At 41.4% G+C, this 25,773-nt stretch overlaps 1 protein-coding gene across 4 annotated transcripts in view; it reads left to right on the top strand.

The window, feature by feature from the left end:
• asap1a (ArfGAP with SH3 domain, ankyrin repeat and PH domain 1a) overlaps positions 1-25,773 on the top strand; it is a 160,725-nt gene that overhangs the window by 99,090 nt on the left and 35,862 nt on the right. For 2 of the 4 annotated variants that reach the window (XM_039003655.1, XM_039003653.1), the window contains exons 10-15: positions 7,238-7,246; positions 7,473-7,573; positions 8,815-8,884; positions 9,126-9,213; positions 22,242-22,290; positions 22,906-23,072. In XM_039003655.1, coding sequence (XP_038859583.1) covers positions 7,238-7,246; positions 7,473-7,573; positions 8,815-8,884; positions 9,126-9,213; positions 22,242-22,290; positions 22,906-23,072 — 484 coding nt within the window. The remainder of the gene's footprint in view (positions 1-7,237; positions 7,247-7,472; positions 7,574-8,814; positions 8,885-9,125; positions 9,214-22,241; positions 22,291-22,905; positions 23,073-25,773) is intronic. The other 2 variants (XM_039003654.1, XM_039003651.1) reach the window with 1 other exon arrangement.

Raw genomic sequence — 25,773 nt, 5'->3', positions numbered from 1 at the left:
GCCACATTTTATTCACCCCACATCGGGTACCAACTCAGTGGCCTTGTGGTTAGAGTGTCTGCCCTGAGATTGGAATGTTGGGGGTTTGATCTAAAAATGTGATCCTATTCCTCTCTACTGCTTTGCATTAACACTTGAACTACTAAAGCAGTCATTTGGGCTGCTCATGAATTTAAAAAGTATTTTTTTTTTATTACTCAGCCATTTTTTTAATTTTTCCCCCCTCTATCCTTGGCTTTTTCAAAATTAGTCTATATAACACACTGTCGTTGTTAGAATCTTAATATAACAAACAGACAGCACTCAATGAGCTGTATAAGGCCATACGCAAACAAGAAAATCCTCATCCAGGAGCGACGCTCCTAGTGGACGGGGACTTTAATGTAGGAAAACTTAAATCCGTTTTACCTCATTTCTACCAGCATGTATACATCAATACGGAAGTGGTTCGATGGCACGGTTTTGCTAGCACAGACTGGAATATGTTCCGGGATTCATCTGATAGCATTGAGGAGTATACCACCTCAGTCACCGGCTTCATCAATAAGTGCATCGACAATGTCTTCCCCACAGTGACCGTACGTACATATCCAAACCAGAAGCCACTGGTTACAGGCAACATATGTACCGAGCTAAAGGCTAGAGCTGCTGCTTTCAAGGAGCGGGACACTAATCCGGATGCTTAGAAGAAATCCTGCTATGCCCTCAGATGAACCATCAAACAGGCAAAGCATCAATACAGGACTAAGATTGAATCCTACACCGGCTCTGAAGCTTGTCGAATGTGGCTGGGCTTGTAAACTGTTACAGACTACAAAGTGATGAGCTAAATGCCTGTTTTGCTCGCTTCGAGGCAAGCGACACTGAAGCATGCATGAGAGCACCAGCTGTTCTGGACCACTGTGTGATCACGCTCTCCATAGCCGATGTGAATAAGACCTTTAAACAGGTCAACATTAACAAGGCAGCGGGACCAGGACATGTACTCAGAGCATGCGCGGACCAAGTGGCAAACCTCTCCCTGACCGAGTCTGTAATACCTACATGTTTCAAGCAGACCACCGTAGTCCCTGTGCCCAAGAACACCAAGGTAACCTGCCTCAATGACTACCGCCCTGTAGCACTCATGTACTGTATGTGGCCATGAAGTCCTTTGAAAAGCTGGTCATGGCTAAAATCAGCAACATCATCCCGGAAACCCTAGACCCACTCCAATTCGCATATTGCCCTGACAGATCCACAGATATCTCAATCGCACTCCACACTGCCCTTTCTCACTTGTACAAAAGGAACACCAATGTGAGAATGCTGTTCATTGACTACAGCTCAGCATTCAACACCATAGTGCCCACAAAGCTTATCACTAAGCTAATGACCCTGGGACTAAACACTTCCCTCTGCAACTGGATCCTGGACTTCATGACGGGGTTCCTTAACAGCTTCTACCCCCAAGCCCTAAGATTGGTGAACAATTAATCAAATGGCTACCTGGACTATTTGCATTGCCCCCACACCCTTTTTTTACACTGCTGCTAACTCGCTGTTTACCCCTACCTACATTATATTATATTACCTCGATTTACCGGTACCTCCCTGTATATAGCCTCATTATTGTTATTGTTACTTTTTTTAAAACTTTAGTTCATTTAGTAAATATCTGCTTAACTCTTATTTTCTTATAACTGCATTGTTGGTTAAGGGCTTGTAAGTAAGCATTTCACGGTAAGGTAATTAATTTGGTTGTATTCGACGCATGTGACAAATAAAATGTGATATGATTATAACCAATTTTACGAGGGCATGTCATTTCATCTTCTGCTGACAGTAGGGCCTGCTTCGCTCCATCTCCTGACAGTGGAATGAATCAGTCCAACGAATGCACGCAGTCTTAATCAGTCTACTCTGGAAACTAATATGGCATCTGTGATGATTATTCTTCTGATTCTGAGCCTACGACTCAGAGGCCTAAATGCAAAAAAAGATAGAACGGTGCACACTGAGCAGATGCAACGGTCAGATAGGAGGGAGGAAGGGACGGCACCGTTTGGACAGAACAAGCCGGTGACAATGCTACGGGCTGATTATCATCACTGAGAGAGCAGGCCCTACCAGCTTTCGTTGTTTGTGACATGGACATGCCCCAGCTGGTGCCGTTGTGTAAAAACGCACCATGTAAGCATAAGCTGACAATAATTTACTATTTTTAACTGCTGTCATATCGACACTTATATTCATTATAACGTCACTATTGCTTTTGTGCCGAGTTTCACTATTTATCAAGCACACTTAGCGCTTATAATGATATTTAGGCTTCTGACGTTTTCATCATTTGACTGTGCATTTGCTGACCTTTATAAAAACGTACGCTGTTACCGCATTCCAACACGTATGCTTTCTGTTTCATAGTTGTACGACAGGCACAAATAAAATGTATTGAACACATGAAATTGTGTTTTTTGTTTTAGTTTGTACATATAGCCTACAGCAGGGGTCTCCAACAGGTCGATTGCAAGCTACCAGTAGCTCACAGCCCACCTATGAGTAGCTCGCCAAGCAATTCTGAAAGTACATGGATTTTTTCATTTGTTCCATCACAAACTGTCATAAACCTAAATCTCCCGCCTACTATCCAATCAAAGCCACATTATCCCACCCCTGCTTAGCCACTATTAACTTAAAAATCCAAACGTAACAGAATATCTGACAATTCATTTCCATCAATATTGCCCCTGTCTGTTTGGTGCACGGGTTTGTTTATCACTTTGTATGTAGCCAGTTAGCGATGCTAATGAGAACAGTCTTGTGGGTAGGCAGACTTTCCCCAAAAACCTAAATGTTAAAGGGGAAGTTCACTCAAAAGCACTTCTGGGCCCTTTATAACACTTGCTTGGCTGTTTGTCAGTACCCCAGACAGTTTTTAGGTCCATTGTTTGAGTATTTAGAGTATTCTGTATTTTATATGAAAATGTAAAAATTTCTGAAATGACCTCAAATAAATTTAAAACAGTGCATTTATTGTTACATAAACAACGATTGGTGTCTTGGCATTAATTTGCCAAATACATGTGTTTGATGTAAAAAGTTGTGCTAAGGTCTTCCATATAGACTGTAATCTGGTAGATACTCTTCCTCCTGGTTCTAAGATGGATAATTACAGGATGCGGGACGAAGGAGCATCTTACTATTGGTCTTCAAGTAAGGAAATCAGAATGAAAGGAAGTAAACAATGAGATGGTATCTAGTTAGGCTAGCGGTTAGTAATCTCTGAAGTAAAGTAAGGCAAATAACGATAGTAGTCGAGTAACTGAGTGATGTGCAATAATGTTCCGGTCAGATAAATATACACACATACACAGATGATCAAGGACTACAAAAAGAAAACCAGTCACGTCACGGTCACCGACGGCACGCTTCCAGAAACTAAACAACTTCTTTGCCCGCTTTGAGGATAATACAGTGCCACAGTCACGGCCCGCTAACAAGGACTGTGCCCCCCCCCCCCCCCCCTTCCTTCTCCGTGGCCAACGTGAGCAAAACATTTAAACGTGTTAACCCTCACAAGGCAGCTGGCCCAGACATCATCCCTAGCCGTGTCCTAAGGAGACAGATTGGGAGACAGATTGTGGATAAGGCCCTGCAACAAACTAGTGTCCTGTCCAGGGGATGTACTTGTACATCAAGCTACCTCACGTTTTAGAAACAGGTGATATGATCCTGCACTAGTGTCCATTCTGGCTCGGACAAGGCTACTTACAGTGCATTCAGAAAGTATTCAGGTCTCTTCCCCTTTTCCACATTTTGTTACGTTACAGCCTTATTCTCACATTTTTCCTCGTCAATCTACGAACACTACCCCATAATGACAAAGCAAAAACAGGTTTTCAGTCATTTTTGCAAATGTATTAAAAATAAAGTATTCAGACCATTTGCTATTAAACTCAAATTTGAGCTCAGGTGCATCCTGTTTCCATCGATCATCTTTGAAATGTTTCTACAACTTGATTGGTGTCCACCTGTGGTAAATTCAATTGATTGGACATGATTTGGAAAGACACACACATGTCTATATAAAGTCCTGCAGGTGACAGTGCATGTCAGAGCCAAAACCAAGCCATGAGGTCGAAGGAATTGTCCGTAGAGCTCCGAGACAGGATTGTGTCGAGGCACAGATCTGGGGAAGGGTACCAAAAAATGTCTGCAGCATTGAAGGTCTCCAAGAACATAGTTGCCTCCATCATTGTTAAATGGAAGAAGTTTGGAACCACCAAGACTCTTCCTAGAGCTGTCCGCCCGGCTTAACTGAACAATCAGGGAGAAGGGCCTTGGTCAGGGAGGTGACCAAGAAGCCGATGGTCACTCTGACAGAGCTCTAGAGTTCCTCTGTAGAGATGGGAAAACCTTCCAGAAGGACAAATATCTCTGCAGCACTCCACCAATCAGGCCTTTATGGAGTGGCCAGACGGAAGCCACTCCTCAGTTAAAGGCACGTGACAGCCCACTTGGAGTTTGCCAAAAGGCACCTAAAGAATCTCAGACCATGAGAAACAAGATTCTCTGGTCTGATGAAACCAAGATTGAACTCTTTGGCCTGAATGCCAAGCGTCACATCTGAAGGAAACCTGGCACCATCCCTACGGTGAAGGATGGTGGTGGCAACATCATGCTGTGGGGATGTTTTCAGCGGCAGGGACTGGGAGACTAGTCAGGATAGAGGGAAAGCTGAACGGAGTAAAGTACAGAGAGATCCTTGATGAAAACTTGCTCCAGAGTGCTCAGGACCTCAGACTGGGGCGAAGCTTCACTTTCCAACAGGACCACAACCCTAAGCACACAGCCAAGATAATGCAGGAGTGGCTTCGGGACAAGTCTCAATGTCCATGAGTGGCCCAGCCAGAGCCCGGACTTGAACCCAATCTCTGTAGAGACCTGAAAATAGCTGTGCAGCAACGTTCCCCATCCAACCTGACAGAGATTGAGAGGATCTACAGAGAAGAATGAGAGAAACTCCCCAAATACAGGTGTGCGTCATACCCAAGAAGACACAAGGCTGTAATCGCTGCCAAAGGTGCTTCAACAAAGTACTGAGTAAAGGGTCTGAATACTTATGTAAATATAATATTTCATTTTTTTGTGCAAACATTTCTAAAAACCGGTTTTTGCTTTGTCATTATGGAGTATAGTGTGTAGATTGAGGGGGGGAAAACGTTTAATACATTTTAGAATAAGGCTGTAACGTAACAACATGTCAAGCACTCTGAATACTTTCCGAAAGCACTGTCTCTCTTTACTTTACCCCACATTTAGTTGACTTTTCATTGTCTTAAGCCAGCTTTAGATAAGTCAGAGTGGCCAGTGCTGTACCATGCTGGTAGCCAGTGTCAAGTAACCCCTTGCTGGGAACCAGTGTTGTGCTACACTGACTGCTCAGTCTAATGTAAACCTGGTTTGTTTTGAGCATGTGTCTTTAGATGGATGTGTCTTTAGATCATGTTGTTTTATTTTTTATTCACTGCTATATTTATTGTGGGGGGGGGGTGATGCACTGAGTACAATCCAGGGGATAACACTTTAAAGCCATTCCACTTGTTTCCAACGTGGTCCCTGATGGAACACTCTTCTTTTCCGGAGCCCGTAACCATACAGTATATCCTTGGTGCAGGGTGTAATGGTCCCACAAGGAATACCATACCTTACCCTACTGGTATTCAGCATCCTTCTGGAAATAGTACAGTATAGATCTGATTTAGCCATAGTGGTTCTCGGTTTTAAAATGGTGCCCTCTTTATTAATCAGGATTTACCCACCATCACATCCCAGGCAATCCGTTCAACATCGTTTTACCTCCCCTCAAGCCTTAAAAGCAGGAAAAATATTGTTAAATATAACTGTTAAAGCTGCAGTATGTAATGTTTTGGGGGATCTGATCACATAAAAATAGACATGTGAGTTATAGATTTGTTATTGAAAGCAAGTCTAAGTGGCGGTATATCTGTTCTATGTGCTCTATTTCTATGCTTACCGTTCTTAAGTTTTGTTTTTGTGTCTTTTCGGTTTTGTACATCAGCTTCAAAACAGCAGAAAATTAAATATTTTGGGTTATGGAAAATATATTTCACAGCGGTTTAGATGGTTCAGTGATTCTCTACCCTATACTTGCTTTTTTTGTCACATAATCTGAAATTAGACAAGCTATAAACATTTTAGCAACCAGGAAACGGAGTGATTTCTGCATAGTGCACTTTTAAGGTGTGGATATAGGCATCCCTTATTGCCTTTTATAGCAGCCAATTGCCTGAAGTGGTATTTTTCCTGAAATGAATAATACTAACCACTCTCTGTATTTACTGTTTTCTTGATCAGGGGTCTCCAACCTTTTCTAGCACGAGGGCTACTTAAAAAGAATGTCGCAAGCTACACATTTATTAAAGAGCTCTTCTCCTGTCAATACACCTGGTAAAATAGAGGTTAATAAAACAATATTTGGCATGACAGGCCCCATAAAATTATCTTCTGTATTTTCCCGATTTCTGTTCTGTTTTATTTTTCCCGGTTTTAGATTTTTCATAGACAAACAATGAAAATGTATGTTCTGAGTCCATGTCTATGCTTAAATCACACCAGAAGACAATTTTTGGGGTTTGGAAAAAAATAATTCCCTGCTTCTAGCAAGAGTGATATGTGTTGGTCTAACGGTGATTCTGCTGTTAGGCCTACTGCTGCAACGTCTCATGGCAAAGTTAGCAAATTAATGGCCACCCAATTGATATAAATAATCATAATATAGTCAGCCTACTTTGCAGTTAATGTTTAATTGAGAAGGTTTATGGAGAAAGTCTTTGTCTAACCACAACACAGTTATCATTAGCATCGCTAACTGGCTACATACAGAGTGATAAGTGCGAGCACCAAACAGGCAGACGGGGCAATATTGCTGCAAATTAAATTGTCAGATATTCTGTTACGTTTGGATTTTTAAGTTAATAGTGGCTAAGCAGGGGTGGGATAGTGTGGCTTTGATTGGATAGTAGGCGGGAGATTTATGTTTATGACAGTTTGTGATGGAACAACTGAAAAAATCCATGTACTTTCAGAATTGCTTGGCGAGCTACTCATAGGTGGGCTGTGAGCTACTGGTAGCTTGCAATCTCCCTGTTGGAGACCCCTGTTCTTGATACTTCAACATTGGGGCATTCTGACTTACTGCCTGTCTTCCCTTCACTGCATTCTCTGACTGAAGTCTAGGAGAGTAAGTGCTGTCCCCTCAATAATAATCATTGGCTTCCTTTATTTTGTCCTGTAACCATTTCTCAGTGTGTTTGTGATTATTTGTGATTTATTTGTAAAGTAGTGTCTGTCTCTGGTAGTGTGTCTAAAGGAGTGTGAGCATGTAAAGTAATGTGTCTGTGTAAAGTAGTGTGAGCATGTAAAGGAGTGTGTCTATGTACATTGAACCCTGTGACTGGGTATTTCAGGACTCTCAGAGCAAGCAGAGTGGATACAGCATGCACCAGCTACAGGGTAACAAGGACTTTGGCAGCGAGAAGAAGGGATGTTTGATGAAGAAAAGTGATGGGTGGGTGAAAGAGTGGATGGATGGGTAAATTTGGAGATTTGATCGGTGACTTACAATACAGTGCCTTCAGAAAGTATTCACACAGCCTGAATTACCAATTTGTTAAACAGAGCTTTTGTGTCACGTACCTACACACAATACCCCATAATGTCAAAGTGGAATCAGGTTATTTTGAAAACTTTTATTTTACAAATTAATTTGAAAAGAAAAGCTGAAGAGTCAATAAGTATTCAACCCTTTTGTTATGGCAAGCCAAAATAAGTTCGGGAGTAAGAATTTGCTTAACAAGTCATATAATAAGTTGCATGGACTCACTCTGTGTGCAATAATAGTGTTTAACATGATTTTTTTAATGACTACTATAACAGTTTTGACTTGTTGTTTGTTAGGGGTGTCTACCAGAGAAAATATAGATTTGTCCTTTTTGTTTGAGAGGGAATGAGTCCGTCAAGTCTACACCAACTTGCAGGTTCCTTGGTGAAAGAGTGGGGTAACATCTCACAGCAAGACCTGGCAAGTATGGTGCAGTCCATGAGGAGGAGATGCACTGCAGTACTTAATGCAGCTGGTGGCCACACCAGATACTGACTGTTACTTTTGATTTTGACCCCCACCCCCCTTTGTTCAGGGACACATTATTCCATTTCTGTTAGTCACATGTCTGTGGAACTTGTTCAGTTTATATCTCAGTTGTTGAATCTTGTTATGTTCATACAAATATTTACACATGTTAAGTTTGCTGAAAATCAACGGAGTTGACAGTGAGAGGACGTTTCTTTTTAACCTAAACCACAAGGCCAAATATACACTGGAATTGCTTACCAAGACGACAGTGAATGTTCCTGTGTGGCCTAGTTACAGTTTTGACTTAAATAGGCTTGAAAATCTATGGCAAACAGGTGTGCAAAGCTCTTAAAGACTTACCCAGAAAAATTCACGTCTGTAATCACTGCCAAAGGTGATTCTAACATGTATTGACTCAGGGGTATATACTTATGTCAGTTAAATATTTCTGTTTTTAATGTTCAATAAATTTGCAAACATTTCTAAAAACATGTTTTCACTTTGTCATTATGGGCGATTGTGTGTAGATGGGTGAGATTTTTTTTAAATCGATTTTGATTTCATGCTGTAACACTACAACATTTGGAAAAGGTCAAGGGGTATGAATACTTTCTGAAGGTACTGTGTCAGAGTTTGTTTGTCTGTGTTTGTCCTAAATGTATTTCCTTTTTTCCTAGGTTACGGAAGGTGTGGCAAAAGAGGAAATGTTCTGTGAAGAGCGGCATTCTCACTATCGCACATGCCACAGTGAGTAGTACTATATTGCACTACATTACCCATAATCCACTGCAACCAATGCAACGCAGCAACACAGTGAGAACACTCTTGTACAGAAGCCAAATCCTACCGGACAAAAATCATTTGATACCAACGTTCTATCAACATGTCATGTCTTTTCAAAATACTGATGTTCAACAACTGGCTGATAAATTCATCCTTTAATTTCCTCACCTATTTCGTATGTTATTTATCTCGGTCTGTCATCTAGTCTAACCGACAGCCGGTGAGACTGAACCTACTGACCTGCCAGGTCAAACCCAGTGGGGAGGACAAGAAGTGCTTTGACCTCATCTCCCGTGAGTTCCTATAATATCATATAAGAATAATATAATGTATAATATATGATAATGTATTTCCTATAATATCATATATAGATGACATGATAAATTAGCAGATAGTTTTATTAATAATTGACTCCATAGGAATGGAATCGGCCGTCTGCACCAGACCTGGGTTGAATACTGTATGTCAAATACTTTCACATACTTGATCTGTGCCTAATACAATGCAGTAATAGTTGTCAAAATCTTAGCTAAGTATTCATAGCTCAATAGCTAATCATAGTGCACCCCCTAATCGTAGCTAGTCATGAAGCACATCAACTTTTTTGAAGTAGAACATAATCCCTTAGAATATACTATTTCTTGGTAGCAGTGGAGTGAGGGACATATAACTGAGAGGGGTAGATGAGATTAGAAGAGTTGTAAAATCTTGTGTAATTTGGTCAGCTGCGTGATTAACTTCTGTGTTCATACGTGTTAGAAATTGAGGCTCCACCCCACTGAACTAATGCTGCTCGGATCTCGCGCATTCCATTCCATTCATCCTGGCAGATTATCTTGGTCTACACGCAGAATCTGTCCACGGGAGATTAGTATAGTTGAAAGTGAAGGTCTGGTGCCTGAGTTTGGCTGACTGGTACCACCAACTCTACCACATGTAGGGCTGGCTCAGTAATTGTATAATCTTGTAATCAACGATTATGGATGAAGAAAAGAAAATAACTTTCAAAACCGCTTTAATAATACATTCATTTTAGAAAATATATATTTTTTATCCATTTTATTATTTTCAACTAGATATACTTGACTCAATAGCAGAACTGTAAATGAATGATTATGAACAATTGTTTTGCTACGTTAATTAGTCTATATCAAACTATATCTCCAATCTCAGGATCAGGAACAGGATCCGACACCTCTACATTTTGGACTGTTTCATGCCGAAACCCATTTGCCAGGATCCGTTACCTCTCTTGGCATTATTGTAGTTTGTTTTACTGTTTGCAATGTAGAAATGATAATAAAATCAATCCGAGGTAATTCAAATTCCATCCTATGTAATTATCCTGCCCCCTTAAAAACGAAATGTGAAAACGTGCCTGATATTTTATGAATTGATTTATGTTGGGCCGGCGCAACATTGGAGCCTTTATAGACCAACTTGTAGCCATTGCTGTGGTGAGACAAAAGGGTGCCTGTTTCTCTCACAGAACTGGAATGAGATTCACTTTCTATTATCTCTCTCCCGCTCTGCTCTGATAGACATGAGCCTTCAACTCTCATCTCTCCAGCGTTGCATTTCACCATTTATTTCCTTATAGAATCATGCTGGAGGTGCCGCAGTAACCCTGATAAATTGAAATACATTTGCCAAAGCTATAGTTACTGCTGTCTGTTATGAAATAATTCAAATGAATACACCAGGACTTGACCTATAAGTTAGTCACAGAGGATCAATAGCTTAAAAACATTACCTAGCTATGGATTGTGTGCAGCCCAATAACATGGCACGCCTACAGTCTGTGAACAGCATGTAGACAAAACAGGCCTTTTGCAATATTTCAAATACAATTGCGGGAAAACACAGGTTTGAAAGCAAATGGCTCCTGCTGAAAAGAGAAGACTAATCTGTCTGTAGGCTACCAAATATGTTCCAAATAGGCCTATTGAGCCTATTTTGGCACTAGCGCATCGGCCACCGCAGGTGAGTGAGCTGTGCATCATTGGGGGAGTCAGTGAAACTTTATAGCATTTTTAGGACTATAATTTCCTCCTCATATTTTAGCTTACAATATGTCTCTACACACCTAGGCCTAGGATATTGATGGATTCAAGACAAGGTCATTATTATTGAGCTCAGATTTTCAGTTTGTCAGTGTCAAAGTAGCCTATCAATGTTATAATTAGTAAGGAATTAAAAGGTATTCTGCTAGTCTCCAGTCATGTAAAAGGATGTAGAATTGCATGAAATGTGTCTATAAAAGGCCACATTTTTTTCTGGGACCTACAGTGCCTTCGGAAAGTATTCAGACCGACCCCTTGACCTTTTCCACATTTTGTTACGTTACAGCCTTTTTCTGAAATGTATTAAATTGTTTTTTTCCCTCATCAATCTACACACAATATCCCTTAATGACAAAGCAAAAACAGGTTTTTAGACATTTTTGCAAATGTATTAAAATAAAAAACATATCACATTTACATAAGTATTTAGACCTTTTACTCAGTACTTTGTTGAAGCACCTTTGGCAGCAATGACAGCATCAAGTCTTCTTAGGTATGACGCTACAAGCTTGGCACACCTGTTTTTGGGGAGTTTCTCCCATGCTTCTCTGCAGATCCTCTCTAGCTCTATCAGGTTGGATGGGGAGCGTCGCTGCACAGCTATTTTCAGGTCTTTCCAGAGATGTTTGACTGGGTTCAAGGCTCTGGCTGGGCCACTCAAGTACATTCAGAGACTTGTCCCGAAGCCACCCCTGTGTTGTCTTGGCTGTGTGCTTAGGGTCGTTGTCCTGTTGTTGAACCTTCCCCCTAGTCTGAGGTCCTGAGCACTTTGGAGCTGGTTTTCATCAAGGATTTCTCTGTACATTACTCCGTTCATCTTTGTCTCGCTCCTGACTAGTCTCCCAGTCCCTGCCGCTGAAAACATCCCCACAGCATGATGCTGCCATCACCATGCTTCACCGTAGGGATGGTGCCAGGTTTCCTCCAGACGTGACACTTGGCTTTCAGGCCAAAGAGTTCAATCTTGGTTTAATCAGACCAGAGAATCTTGTCTCTCATTTCTCATCATGGACTACAGGAGACAAAACAGAGAGCATTCATTTTCCTTGCCATGCACATCACTGAGGACCTGAAATGGTCTCACCACACCGACACCGTGGAGAAGTCGCAACAGCTCCTATACAGCCTCAGGCGGCTGAAGAAATGTGGCTTGGTCCCTTAGACCCTCACAAACGTCTACAGATGCACCATTGAGAGCATTCTGTCGGGCTGCATCACCACATGGTTTCATCAACAGCACCGCCCTCAACCGCATAGCTCTCTAGAGGGTAGTGCGGTCACTGTTACAGTGCTATTTGTGTTGTTAATTGATTTCGATGTTGTCTTTTTTTGTAATATTTTAATTATTTGTGCACTTGTTTGACATTGTACTGCGTTGTTAGGATCTAGTAACAGGAGCATTTAGCTTCACCCGCTATAACATCTGCTAAACTGTGTATGCGACCAATAAACTTTGAATCGAAACTGCATCTTTCAACAACAAAAAATGTGCAAACACGTTGGTCACCAGTAACTTGATCACCTGATTAAATAGTTGTAGCTAAGCCCTAGTTGTTAGTTAGCTAGTTTCACACAGTGACTGGCTCAGAGCTAACAAGCTAATGGACAAATTTACTTTAGTTTTTGTGCACATTCTCAAACTCCGTAAATACGGTTCCTTCAAGCACAAATTCCTTGGCTGTAAAATTGCGCGACTTAGACTTCCTCAGCAAAAAAACGTCTAAATCAATTATGGATTTATTGTTGTAGCTTTTATTAATTCGGACTATTTTGAGGGTGAAATGTGACCCGTTTCAGGAAACTAGACGTATGTTGCAAGCCACGACTTCACAGGAGGTGCTGTTTGAACGTAAAAAAAATATAAATGCATTTTCTGGCAGAAATGCCTTCTCAAACATGTGAACTTTCATGTGCCTTAACAAAATTTTATGTCATCTGTAAATACGAATTATGTTGTTACATTTTGAGCCTAGTTGGTGTAGCCAAAGAAAATGTGAGAAACCTTCCTGCTAGTCATGATTGGCTGAGATAATGCGTGCCGAGAGATGAGTTCCTCTCCAATATGTTTCAATGGGCATTTACCATCACGAATTTGACATGCTCAAAAAAACTGCAGAAATGCAAAATTGACTGGCCCGATGAACTCGGGATGGCCGGGCAGTGATAGTGGTTTCTCTCCATCGCTCGATGGTGACATGAGGGAAGTGGGACTCTGTCGTTTTTTCACGATTTTGGGGAAAAACATCCAAAATGACCAGGGGCACCCCCTATTGGATGGGCACGGGTGGGGGGTTCTCCCTACCCAACCGTGGACCCCGTGCAACCCCCTAAAGGCATTAAAACCCTTTTTTTATGCTCCTGGTAACCTGTTCCAATCAAAAGGTGCCCGGCCGACCATTTGCAATATGTTTCAATGGGCATTTACCATCACGAATTTGACATGCTCAAAAAAACTGCAGGAATGCGAAATTGACTGGCCCGATGAACTCGGGATGGCCGGGCAGTGATTCTGGTTCCTCTCCATTGTTCGTTGGTGTTGATTTCAGAATGTCAAATTGGTGATGGTCTATCACTGTTTAACCTGTTTGGGCTGCAGGGGCAGTATTGAGTAACCGGATAAAAGGTGCCCATTTCAAACGGCCTCGTACTCAATTCTTGCTCGTACAATATGCATATTATTATTACTATTGGATAGAAAACACACTCTAGTTTCTAAAACCGTTTGAATTAAATCTGTGAGTAAAACAGAACTCCTTTTGCAGCAAACTTCCTGACAGGAAGTGGAAAATCTGAAATCGATGCACTGTTCTAGGGCCTGCCTATTAAAGTCCTTGATATTTATTAGTTTAGATGCACTTCATACGTCTTCCACTAGATGTCGACAGGCAGTGAGAGAAGAAATGGAGTGTGTAACTTGATCTGGGGTTGCATAATAGCTTTCGGCATGACGTGTCACCAGTTTCCTGTTTTCTGGAGAGCGCGTGAAGGGACCTGGTATTGCCTTCTGATAAGCTGTCGTTATGGACGACTAATATCTCCGGCTTTGATTTTATTTGATACATGTGACAATATCATCGTAAAGTATGTTTTTTCAATATAGTTTAATCAGATTATTGATTTTTTTTCGGGAGTTTTACCGTGTTCCGTTCTCTGAGTTTGTTGACGATGGAGGGATTCGCGCCACTTGGCAAGTGTGCTTGCTAAATCGAGAGGGAAAAAGGCCGTTCTAAAACCAAACAACGATTGTTCTGGACAAAGGACCCCTTGTACAACATTCTGATGGAAGATCAGCAAAAGTAGGACCCATTTTATGATGTTATTTCATATATCTGTCGTACATGTGAACTAGTAGTTTGCGGCCAGGTTTTGGGCACGCTCTCGCCATAACGTAAACTGCATATCGTAATGAAGTTATTTTTAGAATTCTAACACGGCGATTGCATTAAGAACTAGTGTATCTATCATTTCCTATACAACATGTATTTTTTTGTTATGTTTATGAATAGTTATTTGGTCAGAATATGTGAGTGCCAGAAAAATATCCGGACGTTGTGGGAAAAAGATGCTACGTTAGCACAATGTATAACCACTGATTTCAGCTCTAAATATGCACATTTTCGAACAAAACATAAGTGTATGTATAACCTGATGTTATAGGACTGTCATCTGATGAAGCTTATCAAGGTTAGTCAAAAATTATATATCTTTTGCTGGTTTGTTACGATCGCTAACTTTTGCTGCTGGGGAATGGCTTGTGTTTCTGGCTATTGTGGTAAGCTAATATAACGCTATATTGTGTTTTCGCTGTAAAACACTTAAGAAATCGGAAATATTGGCTGGAATCACAAGATGCCTGTCTTTCATTTGCTGTACACCATGTATTTTTCAGAAATGTTTTATGATGAGTATTTAGGTATTTGACGTTGGTGTTTGTAATTACTCTGGCTGCTTCGGTGCCATTTCTGACGGTAGCTGTGATGGTAGCTGCAATGTAAAACTGATTTATAGCTCAAATATGCACATTTTTCGAACAAAACATAGATTTATTGAATAACATGTTATAAGACTGTCATCTGATGAAGTTGTTTCTTGGTTAGTTTGGTTGGTTCTTGGTTAGTTAGGTTGGCTTTGTGCATGCTACCTGTGCTGTGAAAAATGTCTGTCCTTTTTTGTATTTGGTGGTGAGCTAACATAAATATATGTGGTGTTTTCGCTGTAAAACATTTTAAAAATCGGAAATGTTGGCTGGATTCACAAGATGTTTATCTTTCATATGCTGTATTGGACTTGTTAATGTGTGAAAGTAAAATATTTCTAAAAAATATATTTTGAATTTCGCGCCCTGCACTTGAAGTGGCTGTTGTCATATTGTGGCCGGCCTCGGGCTTGCAGCCAGAAGAAGTTAAACATATTGCAAATGGACAAATGTCATCCAGCAAGTCAATGTCCATCAGTCAAATAGATATCATTCTGCCACCAAACTGATACCATCTGACACCACACCACATTGGAACCGGTGTTTTTCTGGATCAAACGCAACAAATAAATGGACATTTTGGATATATATGGACGGAATTAATCGAACAAAAGGACCATTTGTGATGTTTATGGAACATATTGGAGTGCCAACAACAGAAGCTCGTAAGGCATGAATTATATTTTTATTTCTGCGTTTTGTGTCGCGCCTGCAGGGTTGAAATATGCTTCTCTCTCTTTGTTTACTATGGTGCTATCCTCAGATAATAGCATTGTTTGCTTTTGCCGAAAAGCCTATTTGAATTCTGACATGTTGGCTGGATTCACAACCAGTGTAGCTTTAATTTGGTATCTTTCATGTGTGATTTTATGAAAGTTTGATGTTTATAGTAATTTATTTGAATATGGCGCTCTGCATTTTCTCTGGCTTTTGACCAAGTGAGACAGTAGCGTCCCGCCTAAACTCAGATTTTTGGATATAAATATGAACTTTACCGAACAAAACATACATTTATTGTGTAACATGAAGTCCTATGAGTGTCATCTGATGAAGATCATCAAAGGTTAGTGATTAATTTTATCTCTATTTCTGCTTCTTGTTTTACTCCTCTCTTTGGCTGTAATAATAGCTGTGTTTTTCTGTGACTTGGCTCTGACCTAACATAATCGTTTGGTGTACTTTCGTCGTAAAACCTTTTTGAAATCGAACACTGTGGCTGGATTTACAACAAGTGTATCTTTAAAATGGTGTAAAATACTTGTATGTTTGAGGAATTTAAATTATGGGATTTATGTTTGGCGCCCTGCAGTTTCACTGGCTGTTGACGAGGTGAGACGCTACCGTCCCACGTACCCTAGAGAGGTTAAACCATAATAAAAACATAAAACACGTAGTTACGTTCTAGCTGTGGGTCCAGTTCTGACATTATGTGTAGGCCTAGCTGAGGCGACCCCGAATCCCAAGTTTCGGCTCGATAGGTCATTTGGAGCCCGAGCAGCTACCTTAATTGGTGCTGAAAATGCACATTTTCCGGGCGTTGCTACGGGGTCCTTGAATGAGCCACTGGACAGAAACGTTAGGGTCCGTCTCTATGGGCCGAGGCGGTTTCAATGCACCTAGTCTTGCGACTCTGGGACTTTTCTAAATGTCGTAATTTTTGTGATGGTCAAAATGAATTGAAGTTATTGCAAATGTACGAGGCTGTTTCTCGGTCTGAGAACCTCCTAGAGCCACATAACTCACCGTGTACTATTGACTTGAACTCTAGTTTCCAAAGTTTCAGAGTTCTAGGTCTGACGGTTCTTTGATAGTTCGAACGAAGGTAACTATTGCAGGCTCTGTGTGGCTGTAAGCCCCACACTGTGTCACTCCATCCTTGCTGTGTGTGTGTGTGAGATTTTCTTGGGAGAAATGACTGATTTACAGTTCATGAGGATTGCCTAATTACACACATGAAGTTTTGTAAAGATCTGACTCTTTTAACCCTTTGAAACAGCCCCTATGACCCCAATTTAAGGCACTTCCGGTTGGCACAGGAAGCTGAAAGTAAACACATATCCTCATTCGGGTAAGCTTTTACAGAATTTGAATCAAATCAAATCAAGTTTATTTTATATAGCCCTTCGTACATCAGCTAATATCTCGAAGTGCTGTACAGAAACCCAGCCTAAAACCCCAAACAGCAAGCAATGCAGGTGTAGAAGCACGGTGGCTAGGAAAAACTCCCTAGAAAGGCCAAAGCTAGGAAGAAACCTAGAGAGAAACCAGGCTATGAGGGGTGGCCAGTCCTCTTCTGGCTGTGCCGGGTGGAGATTATAACAGAACATGGCCAAGATGTTCAAAATGTTCATAAGTGACAAGCATGGTCAAATAATAATCATGAATAAATGTCAGTTGGCTTTTCATAGCCGATCATTAAGAGTTGAAAACAGCAGGTCTGGGACAGGTAGGGGTTCCATAACCGCAGGCAGAACAGTTGAAACTGGAATAGCAGCAAGGCCAGGTGGACTGGGGACAGCAAGGAGTCATCATGCCCGGTAGTCCTGACGTATGGTCCTAGGGCTCAGGTCCTCCGAGAGAGAGAAAGAAAGAGAGAAGGAGAGAATTAGAGAGAGCATACTTAAATTCACACAGGACACTGGATAAGACAGGAGAAGTACTCCAGATATAACCAACTGACCCTAGCCCCCCGACACATAAACTACTGCAGCATAAATACTGGAGGCTGAGACAGGAGGGGTCAGGAGACACTGTGGCCCCATCCGAAGATACCCCCGGACAGGGCCAAACAGGAAGGATATAACCCCACCCACTTTGCCAAAGCACAGCCCCCGCACCACTAGAGGGAAATCTTCAACCACCAACTTACAATCCTGAGACAAGGCCGAGTATAGCCCACAAAGATCTCCACCACAGCACAAACCAAGGGGGGGCGCCAACCCAGAATTCTGAGTTTAAAGTCTTTACGTTAAGAATTGACTGATTTACAGAGGGTTGAATGCAGTGATTTTCACAAACTGCAGGTTTGGTACATCAAAATACCTTTAGGGTGAATTTAACCACTTCCAGTTGCTCCAGGAAGCTTAGAATCAACACAGATATACCTCAGTGGCCTGATGGATAGTTCTCGAAGACAGGTTCATAAGACATTCATAACCCACATAGGCTTCAGGTTGAATTTAGGGGAGCAGGCAATGTATTCCTATGGGGAGAGAAGTCATTGTAAACTGTGAGGTGAAAAAAACATGTTTTCACTGTTAAGGGTTAATGCCACATGGTCAAGCTTAGGCTTGCACAGATCGGGAGGACCTCAGGAACGTCCCTGAGGTCGAATTGTGCTTCTAACCCTAACGGTTCTCTCGCTGTCACCCAAAAGCTCTTGAAATGTAGGTCCAGGCTTCGTTATGGGCTTACTTTTTTCACGGTCGCTGCGCTCAGACCGAGCGAGCTATGGTCAAGCGGGGCATCTCGTTGAACTCGGCACAGCCTAGAAATTATGGTAATGCCATTGCAGGCTCTGTGTGTCTTTAAGCCCCGCACTGTGTCACTCCATCCTTGCTATGTGTGTGTGTGTGATTTACAGTTCGAGGGTTGCCTAATCACACATATGAAGTTTTGGAACGATCTGACCTTGTTAACCCTTCGAAACAGCCCCTATGACCCCAATTTAAGGCACTTCCGGTTGACACAGGAAGCTGAAAGTGAATACATATCCTCCTTGGGGTAGGCTCTTACAGAATATTGAGTTTTAAGTCTTTACGTTAAGAACTGACTGATTTACAGAGGGTTGAATGAGTGTGTGTGATTTCAGATAATCGCAGACATCTCGCAGAGCTCCGAAACCCACCTTAACGGATTCGTCTGAACACGCTGCAGCTGGATCTAACTTTTTGTGTGATTAAACACATTTCTTTGAGCATCACCAATTGTACATTGTAAGATTTCTCTTAAATTAGATAAACAGCTGGTTCTTTTTTTGCTGACACCGTAGGTTCATATACTTTGACGTGAAGCGGTCAAATTAGAGCTCTATTTTCATTTTTGACTTTTAATCCCAGAAAAATGGCCTTAACTCAAAAAGCGTTGAGGCCTCGACGCCATCTTGTTTCTGGGCTAACAGCCCATTAGTCCAAACCTATGCTCACCAAGTTTCGTCTTCGAAGTCTTTTTCGTTTAGGAGAAATGGCCATGTCGTGATTGGTGATGTTTTGTACATTTGCAATAAGATTTCATTCGCCATCTGGTGGAATTTACCGGGACATTAGAAAAATGACAAAAATTAGAAAATGTTATAAAACGGAAACCAAATGTCCGAGAGACTTCGTTCGATGACTTCCCAGAAGATCTGTCCCCGGTGCACGGCCCGCCACCGTCCTCGAATTTTACAAACATTCGCGGACGTCTAGTAAGGGACCGTACATTTGCAATATGGAGTTTCTCATCGATCATACAGCAAATGCCGAAAAGTGCCCTTCATGTATGCAAAGGCGCAGTCATCAACTACATGAACATTTCTTTACCAACTATGATGATACATACATCCATACATTAACACTCAAAAGTTTGGACACACCTACTCATTCAAGGGTCTTTCTTTAGGTGTGTACCTGAATTGTGATAACTGCAGTGGCCAAAACAAGAACAAGTTTGTGCTCTGGTATTGTGCCTGGCTGCACCGACTGGTGCTTCATCCTCATCAAGCAGCGCTTTAGAAAGACCAGAGTGAACACTTTGTCTGATATTGCTGGTGTTGTGAAGGACAGCACTGTGAGAGGGGCCAACATCCCACAGCTGGTTGGACTGGAGGATGGTACGATGCTGGTGCAAAGCTATGGCTGGCAACAACACCTCACTCCATACTTCACGCCGCTGCCACAGATCAAGCAGTACCAGCACTTCAGGTAAAAAATAATTTCCATTGTATGAGGTTATTCTTATCTAAACTTGGGAGGTGAATTGATGTTGTGCAAGGTTGTAATGTTATTTCTTGTTTTACAGATTCGATGCTCTGGAGCCTGGTGTTGTTGTCACCAAGGAGTGTTCAGACTCAGTCGGGACCAGGTTTCAGCTGCTGCGCAACGCTCACATCATTGCTACCTTAGATGATCTGCCTGGACTGGACACAGCTAGACAAACGTATCTTTTGAGAAGATCAGGGATTTTTGCGTCGAAGAGGCAATGGACATCACATGCCCTGCACCAAAGTCAAGGGCAGGACAGAAACAGGCTCTCTGAATATAGATTCACTTGTTCATGCATGGTTCGGACAGACCAGTCATCAGCATTATCTGCAGGGCCTCTATTCAAATGACTCTCCTAACACACATGCCATACATTGCTGCTACTATTTATTATTTTATCCTGCTGCTCAGCCACTTTACCCCTGATTGTATGCATATAACTACCTTGTCTATCACTGATATCGTTATTGATATTGTTCTTGTACATACTGTATATTATTTTTATTATCTATTTCTGATATTGCTACTATACGTAACCATTTGGCTGTACCATTTACACCTTCTGTAGAGACCCATCCAATTAGCAAGATGTGGCCAGTGGTGTAAAGTACTTAAGTAAGAATACTTTAAAGTTCCAAAGTATTTTTTGGTGGTATCTGTACTTTACTTTACTATTTATATTTTTGGCAACTTATACTTATACTACATTCTGAATGAAAATAATGTACTTTTTACTCCATAAAAGAACAGGGATGTTCTCTTGATAAGTGTGGGAATTGGACAATTTTTCTGTCAAAATGTAACGAGTACTATTGGGCGTCGGGGAGAAAAATCCCACACTTATCAAGAGAACATCCCTGGCATCCCTACTGCATCTGATCTGGCAGACTCACTAAACACAAATACTTTGTTTGTAAATTATGTCTGAGTGTTAGAGTGTGCCCCTGGCTATCTTGCAATAAACAAATACATTAAAAAAATGGTGCCCTCAAGTTTAATATAAGGAATTTGAAATTATTTATAATTTTACTTTTGATACTTAAGTATTTTTAAAACCAAATACTTTTAGACTTTTCCTCAAGTAGTATTTTACTGGGTGACTTTTACTTGAGTCATTTTCTATTAAGGCATCTTTACTTTTACTCAAGTATGACAATTTAGTACTTTTTCCACCGCTGGATGTGGTCACATGACCCATCAATTTAGACAAGTGTGTCTGAGTAAACGTCATCTAATATTTATAAATATTTTTATCTGGACACTTTCTGTTTACCTGGAATTTTTCCCTATTGTAGGCTACTACTTTTACCACTTTTAGTCTTAATCTTCACTACACTACTCACTGTTTAGCACATGACATCACATGTGAATCCTTAAAGAGATGGGTGGGGCTGGCTTAAGAGGGTGTGAACAATGCTGAATGTGTGCAGACAAAGGAGAGCTCTCCAGTAGTAGTACCAAGACATTCATAGGCCATTTTCTCAAAAGTGAGTTTCCAAGTATATCAACTTTCAAAGCAGAATTACTCTCCTATTGTTCCTCAAAAATGCAGTGTATGATATACCATTTTGTAGCTCTGAGTCTCTACTTTTATCCAATGTAAAAAACACAATTTCACATTTTTCCACATAAGACCGATTTGAGCCGGTCGGTCACAAATGTGGTTCATTAGGCGATGTCACCTACTGTATGTGATGAAAGGGGTAATTGATACTGTCTACTAGTGCTTATGCGTCAGAACAGGACGGCAGTTGGGAACATGGCTACTTATGTCGTTTGTACCTTCAAATGTATGTTATTAAATGTGGCAACACATCGAAAAGAACCTACGGATTCAGCCTTGTATATTTAGCTATGACCAAGCGTCATTAGAACCGAGGATATATTTTTGAAAGTTATGATCATTGTAGCCGGACTTCTTTTGGTCTATCCCATTACTCTTTGAGAGATACGAGACAAATCAGTGCAGATGTCCCGGTATCTGACGGAAGACAATGATACTGTCTGAATAAAGACAAATACTTAAAAAAGAAACTGACACTGTGAAGGACTAACTCAGGGATGGACCCTCTGTCTGCGGCAATGTCAGTAGTGCTACCACTATACCAAAACACGGCACACACCTCAATGTTCAAGTATTTGGAAGTATTTTATGTGTTTCACCAAGCCCATGCTCCGAGACAGTGAGGGAGAAGCCCTTTGTCTTTTTGTGTGTGTAAAAATAGGGCTCCCACAGTTTGTGTTTTTACTTCTAGTCATTCTAATCGAGTAATACTAGCTATGCACTAAGGTACTGTATGTCCGTCATTTCTCTTTTACAGATAATCGCACATATCATTTCCAGGCTGAAGATGAACAGGAGTTTGTGATGTAAGATAATCTACTATATGGTGTGTGTCTGTGCGCATGTGTACACCTGAATGTCAGTGCTCGGTATGAAGGAGACTCTGAACATGGTGTTTAGTGCATTTGGGGACTGTAAAATATGGTGGGGGATCTGTTTTGCTTCCCACTGGTCCTTGGGCCCTTGTTAAGGTCAACGGCATCATGAACTTTACCCAGTACCAGGACATTTTAGCTAAAAATCTGGTTGCCTCTGCCAAGAGGCTGAAACTTGGCCGCAAATGGATCTTCAGAAAGACAATAACCCCAAGCACATATCAAATTTATTAATTGACCACAAAAGGAAATAAGGTCTAAGAACCCTCCCAATGTATTATCCAATCTCATAAAACATTTTTGAAAAAATCTGTGCCATTATCCTCGCAAGGTGAAGTATTGAAAACAGGGGAGTCAATCATTTTTTCCCCTCTCTTTGAGAAAAAAATGTATTACTTGTTAAACAAAATCTATTTCTCTGAGCAATTGTATTAGCATAGAATAATGTCCCCATACAATATAGCTCAGTATTTGAATGATTTATTTTATGAAGTCCTTTTTGCTCAAGGGTGTCTCACTGTATACAGTGTATATATGTGTGTGCAGCTGGATATCGGTGCTGACCAACAGTAAAGAGGAGGCACTGAACAAGGCGTTCCGCGGGGAGCAGAGTACAGGAGGAGAGGACACCCTGGAGGACCTGACCAAAGCCATCATAGAAGACGTGCTACGGATACCTGGCAACGAAATCTGCTGTGACTGTGGTGCAGCTGGTGAGTGACAGAGTGTGTGTCTGTTTGCGCCCTCATGTGGTTTGTGATCTCTCATCATCCCAAACATACAGTAATAATAGATTTATTTTATATAGCGCTTTTCATTACAAAGACAATCTCAAATACACTTTTGAAACAAACAAAACAAATGTAGATCTGGCAGGTCTTGGGCGATGATCTTCCACTCCACAGCTTCAGATGATAAGGTGTTGTTCAGCCAGGCAGTGCAGAAAGGCTGAGCACTAGTTTAAGCGGAAGGAGCTTCAATGGCACAGAGTCAGTCAGTTACTCAGACAGGTCCGGAGCTCTTCATCAGGCACCTCGTACGTTGTCGCTGCCTCCTCTGTAGGTAAGCTGGATGGTCCGCTACTGAAGTGTAGCATCTGGGTGACGCTTCGGCAGCTATAAGCGCCAGAAAGACCACCAAACCTCGGCAGTAGTTAGGAATGTGGTGGAAATTATAACCAAAAGGAAGAGAGAGACTGTGGATTCTTCAAACCACAACTTTATTCTAAGATTTGCAAAAATGGAGTGGTTAACAATCCACCAAACAGTGCAGAGTTAAAAGCCCAATGAACAGAGTTGGCTCTCAGCTTTTATAGAAAGTACAACTTGTCTTCGTGGCAGTTTTGCAGATGGGTGGAAACAGCGGCGGTTTGTCTATGCAGATCAAGATAGCATGAGGGCTCAATCGTTATAAATGTGTTGTCACAGTTCACACTAATGTGCTCCTTCCTGCAAGTTTCCATATAGCTGACTTCCTGCAGATAGTAAAACAACGGGATGTCTCACATGCTGCAGTCCCACCCAAACGGATGTTAGATATACGCCCAGTCTTATGACTAACTCTCACCAAGACAGGTTTGTATCAGGTTAGAAAAAAACACTAGCATATAACGAGAGACAAATTTCTAAGTAGTAAAAGACGACTAATTTCCCCCCACATTACCTCCCTTAGTCTCAACCTAACGGAAAATTACTTACAAGCATTTTCATCAAACAAGCATGAACATGATTAAACATGAACTAAACATCGGTGCCTGCTTCATCACCACAAGTCAATCACTTTGGTTGGTGTTTGTTTGCGAGATCACCGCTGAGCTCTTTCAGATGTTCCACTACAATAGTTAAGTTACCCTCACCCTGGGGTATGAATGTACAGCAATGGTCACCTATCATTTGGCACCCTCTGCAGGAGATGTGATGCTACTACTTCAGCGAACTTCCCTTCATGTGGCCTCCTGTGTACAGGGATCTGTGGCTATTCTTTCAAGCGTTGTACCTTCTTTATTTGTCACTGAAAGTTGACAATAGTGTCTGAAATGACAACACTACATCTGCTAGAATCTGCAACTAACACCCTTATGCAAACATTCTGTCTCAAACACATGCCCCGTCTGTACTTAGCCTCCGGCTACAAATACATTTGCACATAATCATTCCATCTAACCCATAACACGTTAGTCACTGCTGCTTGTCCACTTATATAGTTTAAAACATGCTCAAGTCAATTGTGCTTTATCATCCAGAAAGCCATATGTATTGATACGCTTTAACATGAGAATTCTGATAACGTGGTAAAACAAAACCCCTACATTCAATGTGCCCATCATGGTTATTCAACCCAAATTTAGAATGACTGTCCTTAGTGCTTCACGTTGAGTCTATCCCTCAAATTCAAGACCTTCAACTTAGCACACACGGTTAGAATGTACATCTACAAACGGGGGACCATATATAGACAGTTTGTACTACTCATGTAACCAGTATTAACTTTTCTCATTACAGCCCTTGTTCATCCCTGTTTTACAATGTAACGAGTGGCATGTTAATAGCAGATCGGTATCTCAATGCATTTTAATCTAAATTACAAGAAGCTTCCCAGTGTGTAAGCCTCCAAACTCGACCCTAAATAAATTTACAGGCACAGTTGACTCCCCCCCCTTCCCTGCACTCTTCTTCTGGCGTTTCTTCATATTCTGCTTTAGATAGTGTTTCAGTTCTTCCTCCCAATGGCACATGTTCAAAGTGGATACCCTAGATAATGTCTCTCACCTGAGCCGCCACTGTCCTATACAGTGCATTATGTCTTGTCCATTTCCCCACCAGTACACCTGCAGCATGAGAAAGATGGGACGGCATCTCTCCATGCTCACTCCACGTGGACTCGTGACTCATGAGTGAAAAGGCAGTTGATAGCTTCGACTGGATGCTGTGTACAGGTTGCTGGCTCGGTCTCACGGTAGAAGTGGTGAAGGACAAGGTCACAGTGAACGCATTTGTCGCCCTTTCTTCAGCTCCCCTTCAGGGGGGGGTGAAGCTCACACTGTTCTCATCGATTTATTTCTTATATGCATCAAGATACCATCTGTAGTCACTGTCGCCATAACTTCGAGAGAGGACATACCAAGACAACAGTTTAAGACATATCTGGTTCTGTAAATCCAGACCAACTATTCACTGTATGACAAATTATTACATTCCCAATGTTCTTAATGCCAAAATTTCTAAGACAAATGTCAAAGAGCATAACACACTTGGTGAAACCATTTAAAAAATGTGCTTATATTCCCTTATCATACTGGCGACCAGGTCAGGGAGTTAGAGAGCTAACCCTTAGGGAGAAATCCTGACCATACAGCAGAGTTACCAGGTCAGAGAGTTAGAGAGCTAACCCTTAGGGAGAAATCCTGACCATACA

Source organism: Salvelinus namaycush, chromosome 11 (genome assembly GCF_016432855.1).
Source record: "Salvelinus namaycush isolate Seneca chromosome 11, SaNama_1.0, whole genome shotgun sequence".
In the NCBI taxonomy this organism is placed as follows: Eukaryota; Metazoa; Chordata; class Actinopteri; order Salmoniformes; family Salmonidae; genus Salvelinus; species Salvelinus namaycush.
Note: the sequence above shows the minus strand (reverse complement) of the source record. Positions and strands in the feature narration are given on the sequence as shown.